The 10204-nt window shown below is 42.6% G+C and overlaps 1 protein-coding gene across 15 annotated transcripts in view; it reads right to left on the bottom strand.

The window, feature by feature from the left end:
* Positions 1-1800: 1800 nt before the first annotated feature.
* LOC129201491 (tyrosine-protein kinase STYK1-like) overlaps positions 1801-10204 on the bottom strand; it is a 21753-nt gene continuing 13349 nt past the window's right edge. For all 15 annotated transcript variants that reach the window (XM_054812875.1, XM_054812881.1, XM_054812883.1 and 12 more), the window contains 9 exons: positions 9276-9380; positions 8235-8378; positions 7019-7267; positions 6572-6753; positions 4978-5061; positions 4521-4729; positions 4234-4274; positions 3858-3954; positions 1801-3149 (listed from right to left, as the gene is read on the bottom strand). In XM_054812875.1, the coding sequence (XP_054668850.1) occupies positions 2945-3149; positions 3858-3954; positions 4234-4274; positions 4521-4729; positions 4978-5061; positions 6572-6753; positions 7019-7267; positions 8235-8378; positions 9276-9342 (1278 nt within the window). In that variant the 5' untranslated portion in view covers positions 9343-9380 and the 3' untranslated portion in view covers positions 1801-2944. The remainder of the gene's footprint in view (positions 3150-3857; positions 3955-4233; positions 4275-4520; positions 4730-4977; positions 5062-6571; positions 6754-7018; positions 7268-8234; positions 8379-9275; positions 9381-10204) is intronic.

The raw sequence follows: 10204 nt of genomic DNA, 5'->3' as shown, positions 1-10204 counted from the left end.
TGCATTTATGGGGTTTTTTACAAGAACTTTTATTGCTCAAAGTGCCAAAATAATCAGAGGGGAAAAAAATAAGACACTGTCAACTTAGAAACCACAAACAGTAGAAGTCAGTTAAGAAAATTTGTTTCACAGACTGGTTCTGCTTCTTTTGAAAGGCAGAGAAAAGTTCACGACTTCAAGTGCCTCTGATTGTTTTGAAAGTTTGCACATTCATTAAAACCAATGACCACATATTTTCAGATAAGCTTTGTGCACGTTGTTTTATAAAATATAAATATTGAAGAAGCAAAAAGATCACTTGTTTGATTAAAGACACATGACCCTGTTCCAGGCAGACACTGAAGACATACAGGTGCATTTCCACTGGGACTTCAAGCCCTCAGCTGTCCTAGGGCAACTCTTAGGATCGGCACTACTAACTTTTCTGCAGTAGCACTGGAACAGCCATTACCTGAGTAGTCAAATCATGTGCACTCACATAAACCACAAGTGCAACGACCCTGATCATTGAAATCGTTAGTGGAAACAAGTCTGGAACTCAAAATGTATCCACCCATCAATGCATGGCATAGAAATGGCTTACAAGAAAACTACATACATAAAATTTCTCATACTGTTATTTTAAGCTGAAGCTTGAGTTCATATTCAGGAGCTCACTGGGCACAAATTCATATCCTCCATATGATTACCAGTTATCTATGTTGTTTATATGCAAGACCTTGAAGTAGCTCTGCTATCATCACGGTATTCACAAAATGCTACACATTGGCACACTTGTTATAGGGTAGCTAAGAAGGTAATGTCCAATATCCAGATTCTCACTGCAGAAGTCATATAGCACAGGTGTCACCACAGAGATAAGTACAGTCTACAATATATTCGCACCATAATCACACAACATCACTACACGTTTATTCTCATATGTTGGTTTTACTGTAGATCAACCTTTCTTACTGGGAGTACTCTTAACATTTCCACCCTGTTTTCACAGTAGCTGTTATAACCATAGACAGATTTCCCAAAAAACCATAGACAGATTTCCCAAAAAACCCCCGAAGCAATTAACCCAAAAAACCTTGAAGCAATTAAGCCAGCAATTAGCAACTCCAAAGAGAAGCACATGAACAAATGACCTGCTCTGCTCAAAGGAATGATTGGTTAAGGACCATCCCTGAGAACTTCAGATCTGTAAGGACTTTTTCCTGAGACGAGGATGGGATAATAAACCTTTTGTCTTGGAGTACTCACTTGGCCCTACAGCTACCACAGGGAAAATATACTCTATATGAAGATGCATTACATTAGTGTAACAACTTCTGCACCCACAGATATGCAGGGGGTTTGTGTTTTGTTTTGGTTTTTTTAAATAGAGTACCCATTCTCCCATGGGAAGCTAAGATTATAAAGCACTGGAGAAATCCCAGACATTTATTGAACACTTAAAAGGCAAGAACATGACTGTCTTGAATGGGTCCTTACTGAACGGACAGGTGACTATCCATTTGTGTTACCTACTCCGTACATTTTTTTCTTATAGGGCAGTGCCCCATAGCATACTCCCCAGGACATCTCTTTTGAATATCCAACTGATAGAGTTTCCTGGGACAGAAATGATGGGGAGAGATTTCCAGAAACCTTCTTGTGGTGGGTTGACCCTGGCTGGACACCAGGTGCCCACCAAAGCCGCTCTGTCACTCCCCTCCTCAGCTGGGCAGGGGAGAGAAAATGTAATGAAAGGCTCCTGGGTCAAGATAAGGACAGGGAGAGATCATTCACCATCACAGGCAAAACAGACTTGACTTGGGGAAATTAATTTAATTTATTGCCAATCACAATCAGAGAAGGATAATGAGAAATAAACCATTAATTTTAAAATACTTTCCCCGCACCCCTCCCTTCTTCCTGGGCTCAACCTTTCTCTACCTCCTCCCCAGCGGTGCAGGAGGACGGGGAATGGGGGTTGTGGTCAGTTCATCACACATTGTCTCTGCCGCTCCTTCCTCCTCAGGGGGAGGACTCCTCACATTCTGCGCCTGCTCCAGCGTGGGTCCTTTCCACGGGGTGCAGTCCTTCAGGAACAGACTGCTCCAGCGTGGGTCCCCCGTGGGGTCACAAGTCCTGCCAGCAAACCTGCTCCAGCATGGGCTCCTCTCTCCATGGGGCCACAGGTCCTGCCAGCAGCCTGCTCCAGTGCGGGCTTCCCATGGGGTCACAGCCTCCTTCGGGCATTCACCTGCTCCAGTGTGGGGTCCTCCACGGGCTGCAGGTGGATATCTGCTCCACCATCATCCTCCATGGGCTGCAGGGGGACAGCCTGCCTCACCATGGTCTTCTCCAGGGGCTGCAGGGGAATCTCTGCTCTGGCGCCTGGAGCACCTCCTCCCCCTCCTTCTTCATTGACCTGGGTGTCTGCAGAGTTGTTGCTCTCACATCTTCTCACTCCTCTCTTCCTGCTGCTGTTGTGCAGTACTTTTTACCATTTCTTAAATATATTATCACAGAGGTACCACCAACGTTGCTGACAGGCTCAGCCTTGGCCAGCGGCGGGTCCGTCTTGGAGCCGGCTGGCATTGGCTCCATCAGACATGGGGGAAGCTTCTAGCAGCTTCTCATAGAAGCCACCCCTGCAGCTCCCCCGCTACCAAAACCTTGCCACACAAAGCCGATATACTCCTTTAACTCAAGTTTCTCATGATATTTTCTACAGCTTCCTAACCTCACTTTGCTTCCAAATGACCACTGGCAGAATGATATCAACAGGTTGATTTAAAAATAATAATAATAGTCTGTTGTTTCTGGCATGGAGGAGAGATCCGATATATATACAAGGTGTTTGAAACACAAAGGGATCCCTCCCAACATACACACCTCATTCTGAGCTTGCAAAGCATCTAGAAAGGACAAACTCAGAGACTTCTCCTTTCCTAACACGTGGAAGGGTCCTTCAGAGTATAGTGTATTCTCTCACTAGACTGTGCACATCAACACCAGCAACATTAGCATAGAGTTCAGGCACCACTAGCTCAGGCACCTGCAGTACTGCATGGTCATTGCTGGTCTTTACAGCTGTTCGTAGGGACCGGATCAGGCCTGCTGGGGAAGGCCGGTTAGTTGCGTTCCACTGCCAGCAGGACTTCATGATGCCATACCTGTAAGATGGAGAAGTAGGGAAGCATTGAGAATGAGAAGCACCAACACAAAGTTTTGCTACAGTCAAGTCATCTCATATTTAAAATGTCTAGAGACCTCCTTTTTCTGGTTCATATACAGTTCTTTCAATGACCCTTTGAAATTTGCAACCACATAATAATGTGTGGGGACAAAGGCATGCAGTCATTTGCCAGGATGTCAACTGTGAATATGGGAAAAGGGAAAAAGATTGTTTGGTCTTCCCTTTTGAAAGAGCAACCGGGATTCCTTAAGGATGAAAAAGCCACTGAATATTAAAAGAAATTATGTCTTCACAAGAGGAAATATAATGCCTTTGATCTTCCCCGTGGATGCTTTGTTCATTTCAGGGAGAATCCCACAACTTAGAGGAGAAAGATTACTGCAGAATAGTCCTGCACCTTGCAGGGAAGCAGTGGAGCAACAAAATGCAAGGGCAGACAAGAGCAAACAGAAACGAGAGCAAATTTCAAAAGCAGGAAAGTAAGGCTTTGGCAATCCAGGTTTCATGCAGCAGAATCCAGTAAGGAGATATGGCAGCCATGTGAGAACAAGTCTCCTCAGCTAACAGGTTACTGGTTTCTATAGTCTAGACTCAGAGATCTCCTTTAAGATCTAGTTTTGTACGTGTCACTTCCACTTAGCTCTGCAGATCTCAAGTTCAATTGTCCATAAAGCAGGTGGCTTACATGGCTTGCTGGCAGCTTGAGGGCTGCTTCATAATGTTCTGTCTCTGCAGGTGTGATAGGATTTCAGAAGGTGGCACCTCCGGATATGGTGGAGCACCTGGAAGGGCAAAAGGAATGACAATAGAAAAACTATAAGGTAATAGTTGCAGATAGCAGCTTCTGTGTAAGAATGTCTTCCTTCCCTATCAAAGTCCATTTTTTTCCCACCACAATTCAGACTGACAGAAAGTCTAAAAGGAATTGTCAAGACTTTGCAAGTTGGAAAAAACAGGATGCTTATTTAAATGGCCCAACTTTACATTCTAAAATTTGAGATTTTGGGTCTTGTTAATTTGCTGCTTCCTTATATTTTTTTATTATCGTTAAATCTTCTTACCTAATGTAATCATTTCATACAGTAGAATTCCAAAAGACCATCTGAAAAAAAAAACAACAAAGCAACGTTAAGTTTCCGTTCTAGCTAGCTAGCTAGCTTAAATACATACAAATGACTAGGCATGACCTGCAGCAATGAGAAGAGAAGGTATGAGCTATAAAGTGGAGCATTATGCTGAGACTAGGCATGCCTTATTGTGGACTTCAGGACATGAAATGATACATAAAGGAGTGGAAGAGACAGGCCTGACAGACAGATGAAATTCTAGTTCAAAAATTAAATCATACATGTCTGCCTTGATGCTGGGGGGTTTCTTCAGGAGCCGCTCTGGTGCCTGCCACTTGGCTGGCACAGTCTGTGTGACTGAGTTGGCACCGTATGTGTGAGTTTCATAGGCCAGGCCCAAACCACAGAGCTTAGCAGTGAAGTTGTGATGAAGGAGGACATTCCTGGCAGCTATGTCACCATGGAACAACTTTTTCTGTTCAAGGTAAGCCTGGAAAGTTGGAAAAGAAAGAGATCATGATAATTTTAAAAGGAATTTTAATTGACAGAAATTTTCACTTAGTTTGTGCCTGTCTTCCACTCTATAGAGGTGTATGCTCACCAAAACAATGCAAGCATATTTGGCTCAGTTTTAACAAAGCATATCCTCAGCGCATAAGCCAAGACTTACGTCACCATGCAGACTTGTGTTGCAATCAAGCAAGAAGAAAAAAATGCAGTGAAGGTGAGCAGACTTACCAGAGCTGCTGCAACCTGCTGTCCAACTTCATACACCTGCCTCTCAGTGAGGTCATAGGGGATACCATCCATTGTCATTACATCCTAGGGACAAAAGAGCAGACCGTGGATCAAACAAATGCCATAGCTGTAGGGTACTGGTGAATGCTTCCTTCTAATCTAATAAAATGACTATTATCTAATCTTATGCTTCCCCAGTTAATTTCACAATTGGTCATAAATTGACTGAAATATAAGGGTACATGGATGGCTGATGTTGATGGGTGGATGGTGTGCTGGGTAAGACAAGTACACTAGAGACAACTGGTGGACACATTTAAGGGTGGAGAACAGATGAATAGGTTAGACAGAAATGGGCAGATTGACAGTGGAGAATGACAATCAATACATGTGAATGAAAAATATATTATAAATTAGAATGATGAACAGAAAAGCACATTTATAATGTACAAATGGTTATGTGGTATGAGACTAACAGTCCATCTTTCTTACTACCCTGCCTGTTACAGTGACCCTAGGTGATGTCCAGATGAGAGAAAGAGAATAAGGTAAGCACACAATGGTGTTCTGTGTAGTTTTCCAGCCCCCAACTATTTTCAACCTAAGGACTTCCTGCGATAGTTATGGTTTCAACACGTATAGCAACCTTTGAAAGGTTATCTTCCATGAATGCATTCACTCTTGTCTCGAACCCATTAAACTTTCAATATCCACAGCAGCCAGTGGCAAGGAATTCCATTAGTCAACTCCCCACTTCATGAAGAGCCACCTCCATTTGTTTGTTTTGAACATGGCACTTACTTCCTACCTTTATTTGCTACCACCTTGTCCTCCTGCTGAATAAGACAGTGAGCAATCTCTCTGTATTTAGTGCTCCAGATGTAAGAGAATGATGGATTTATATAGTGACATAGCAGACTTTTGTTTCTATGCCTTTCTTAATAACGCCTAATATTTGGTTTCTTTTTTTTTGCTTGAGTTAATATTTTCAGGAGACTGTACATTTTCATACAATCAGTCCCATGATTTCACTCCTCATCAGCAATGGGCAGATATAAGGCCATCATTACATATGTGAGGCTAGGATTGCTTTTCTAGGTGGGCATAATTTCATTTTTAACTACGCTGAATTTCATCTGTTCTTTTATTGGCCAGTCTCTCGATCTTGGAAGATCCTTCTGCAATTCCTCAAGGTCAGCCCTTGCCTTTGCTGGCTAGTATCATTGGCAACCTTCATCACCTCACTGTCATCCCATTTTCTAGGTTATTGATACGTGCAACAAACAGCACCAGGTCCTAGCATATATACCAGCAGAATTGCATGGGTCACCTCCCTCTGTGCAAGGACCAAATTGTGGTACAAAATTATGTTAACTTCTCCAAACTATATCATATAAATCAAGATATCCACTAATTCTATTCCAGTTTAGACTTGTGTAGAAATTCTTTGGGGAATGGTAATAGTTTAGACTGATATAGATGGATGCATGGAGAGATTAAAAAAATCATCTATGACTTATGGACTATGACTTATGGATAGATATGTACCTAAGGAATTTAAGAAGATATTCTATCATCACTTCTTTTGACTCACCTTCCGACATGTCCATAGAAATGTCAACAGGTCACCAAGAGACACATCTTCCATGATCATATAAAGTGGGAGCTGGTCTACACAGCATCCAACCAGTTCAACCAGGTTCTTATGATGGCCAAGATTTTGATGGAATTCAATCCTTCCCAGGAAATCCTTTACTTCCTGGGGACTAGCCAGGTCTGAAAGAAAAACAAACAAACAAACAAACAAACCAGCCAACCAAATGGAGACAGCAAAGAACAGGGTGAGTAGCTTTCAAAATCAACATGAACGGCAATCTTCTTTAGTCCCGCAAAGACATTCCTACCAAAACATCACTCTGACTAGCTAACATGATACTGAACACAGCTTGTTCTTGCCCAGTAATGACTGCAAAGTTCTGCCCAGCATCACGTCTTTGATACAGAGATGTGTACCAAAGTGGATCCAGGCCACGTGCCTCACCTTGTAAGGCTTTCAATACTACAGTCTTAGTCTTCCCAGGATTCCCAATTTCCAGTTGTGCTCTGTAGATGCTCCCACAGCAGCCATGTTTTATCAGCTGCAAGGTGCCTGGTGAGAGTTTCTCTCGTGGTATCTCCAGTTCTTTCAGAGTCAAGGATGCAGAATTTAGCAGGCTCTCCACAGAGGTCTCACTCAGCTGGATATAGCGGTTCTCTGTTGAGCTAGATTCCTGCTGATTCTTGTCATTCACTGACAACAAATACACATGATGCACAAAAAACAGATAGATGAACTCTTGCAGTAGATGGCAATGCCTGTCCTTCCTTCCTCTTTGATTTTTTTCTCCATATTGTTTTGGAAATCAGGACAAAGTAAGGAACTGTTATTGTATCTTACCTATCCTGGCCTTTGAAGAGGTAAAGGAATTTATCTCCTACTTTATTTGATGAAACGGCAGAATGAGTCTGGAGATCTCTAGTATATTTAATGATGTAAACTTTCTAGATAAGACGCATTTGTACTTGATTCCCATGTGCTAAAGCAACAACCATTTTCTTTTATCACCAGTTGTTATGAAAGTGACATGCACAGGGTGTTCTCACAAAGGCCTTATCTTTGTTCTCAATTGTTTCCCTTTATATAGGCTGAAGAGGCTTTTTCCTCTACAGACCCCAAATCAGTTCAGAACTGGATTTTCATTTCTACACAGCAACATGTGCTTGCGGTACCAACAAACCTTTCCCCACCCCCTCACCAGTCCCTGTTCTATTTCCCGTTGTCCCCACAGGAAATGGGAGACAGAAGCTTGAAATTAAATTTCTTAAATGACAGTATAGAAAATGGATTAACTAGGTGTGATCTACATCAAAACAGCTGTCACTCATAATTACCCCAATGAAACTCTCCTTGCAGTAGCGTATAGAAGGCTGTTATACACTTTGCAGCTCTCAAGTGATGTCACCACAGTATGTTAATCAGCCTAACTGGTATGTTGCTTTAGGTTTTCTCAGATCCATTTATACGACAGATTCCACTACTACTACTGCCAGTGGGGTAAATCAGGGTTCCCAGTTTTTCTGTGTTCACTGGATTGCTGAATACCACTCAAGCTCTCCATAAACACTATTGCCTAACAGCTCAAGCAATGGGGAAATGGGATTGACTTCTGGCCACTGAAATCAACACTCTTTCCTATGGCTGAAACACATTTTGTTACCTTGGTGTCCAGACGATGATGATTGCTCCTGCTTTGCTCGCAACCCTCGACAGTGGAGCCAAAGAATCACAGTTAGCACGATGACAAAAAAACCCACAAGGAGAACCGGGACAACAATCACTTCAGTCTGATATTCACGCACAACTATCAGCAAAAAAAGAAAATGGGAAGCCAAGGAATAAGCAGCACTGCCTGATGCACATTACTTGTGTATAACAAAGTAGTAATAACCCATTTCAGTAATTTCCAACCCCAAAAGCATGTGTATCTATCCTCTGCTCCTTGGAATAGAAACTGAATACTCTTAGTGATGCCATCGTATTTTTCCAAGGTGCTGAGTATCCAAACTGCATGAACTTACTGGGACTTCTGCACTTAAGGTCACCTATTTAGGTGCCTTAAAATAGAGGCTAGGAATTGTAGCCATATGTAAGTATCCTCCACCGGTAAAACAGAGCCAGCGCTGGCAGGATAGGGAGATGGGAAGGGCTGGATATTGCTGTGCCATTGCAAATACAGATGCAATTACAGGTTCAGATCCTTCCATTAAAATTATAGGGAGCATTTTAAAGAAAACAGGGAGTGGTCACCTGGTTTGGATTTGACTGGAAGACATTGCAATTAACAAAGATGTTGCAGGTAATTAACTCTCTTAGGCCCCCAGATTTGCAGGTGGTGCTATTTTTGCATAGGGCAAGACCACATTTCAGTTCCCATAGATGGCAGAAAGTCATTAAATCAAAATCTCAGAAGACTGATCCTTAGGGAAGCAGCAGGGAATCTTTAATGGCTATATTATGTCTCATTCAAAGCAGATATACTCTAAAATGGCTAAAATTATGTGATATGAATCCCACCACAAAGGCTGCATCCCCTTAAAAGTTTCCACCCTGAGATACAATGCAGGGAAAGCTCAGTCAAATCCTTCTCTGCAGGATGGGATGCAGGTGGAGGAGGGGAAAGGGCTTGGCCCACTTTTTAGCAAAGCTGGCCTTCCTGCTCAGCATGTGAAAGCTTATTAAAGGAACCTGTGAATCTTACCACATAGCTTGTCATTGCTGTTGCATTCCAGTAGCATGCGTGTGAATCTTTTTACATGTCCTGCCATGTTCAATTACAAGCAAGTGGGTCTCTGACCTCTGCCTTCTGCACAGACAAAGAATATTAATGAAATTTATCAGGAGGAAGGATGATTTATGAAGCAACAAGTGAGCTGAATATGGAACTTTCTACTCCTATGATCAGCGGTTGTGTGAAGAAGCAACACTGGGACTTCAAGGCTTAGAGAATGATACAGGATATCCACTATCAAATCCTATGAATGGTAGACTGCATGACCAGAGAGAATTTAAGATTAGGCTTTCCACAGTGCTTCACAAGCAATCGAGTACCCTTAGGCCTAAAGGCTGGCATATGCATAAAAATTCATAGTCATGAACTTAATTATATTTAAAGCAAATACACTCCTAGCTAACACACTTCTTAGATGCCAAAATGGCCCAGCATTTTATCTTCTGGTCCATAACAAAAGAACAGATCAGCAGCATGCACACAAAATGTCTGTCATTCTTGACTACAGCCCCCGCCACAACTTGTACTATTGCTCCACAAGACAAGGAGAAAAAGGTCTTGTCATTAGGGCTCTTTGGTACCGACTCCTTAACACTGCCAGGTCTCTAAGTAATCTGAAGGACAACATCTGGAACTCCCCTGCATTCGTAGTTGAAAATACAGAGCCTGTGCAAGCGTGCACCTTTCCAGCTGTCACTAATCCCTTAGCATCTGCAATCGTACACCCACAAAACCTGATTGTGTGTCATGTGTACAACCCCACTCAGACAGGCTTAGATTCACCAGTGTATGTCAGTGTCTTTGAGTTGCACCAGGGCTGCAGATCAGCTGCAGGCCTCCCAAAATGCATCCCTGACGTAGAATTTCAGCTGTTCTGCATTACAAGGGGACTACCCCTG

Source organism: Grus americana, chromosome 1 (genome assembly GCF_028858705.1).
Source record: "Grus americana isolate bGruAme1 chromosome 1, bGruAme1.mat, whole genome shotgun sequence".
NCBI lineage: Eukaryota > Metazoa > Chordata > Aves > Gruiformes > Gruidae > Grus > Grus americana.
The sequence above is the reverse complement of the archived record's forward strand: the minus strand, read 5'-3'. Positions and strand labels throughout refer to the sequence as shown.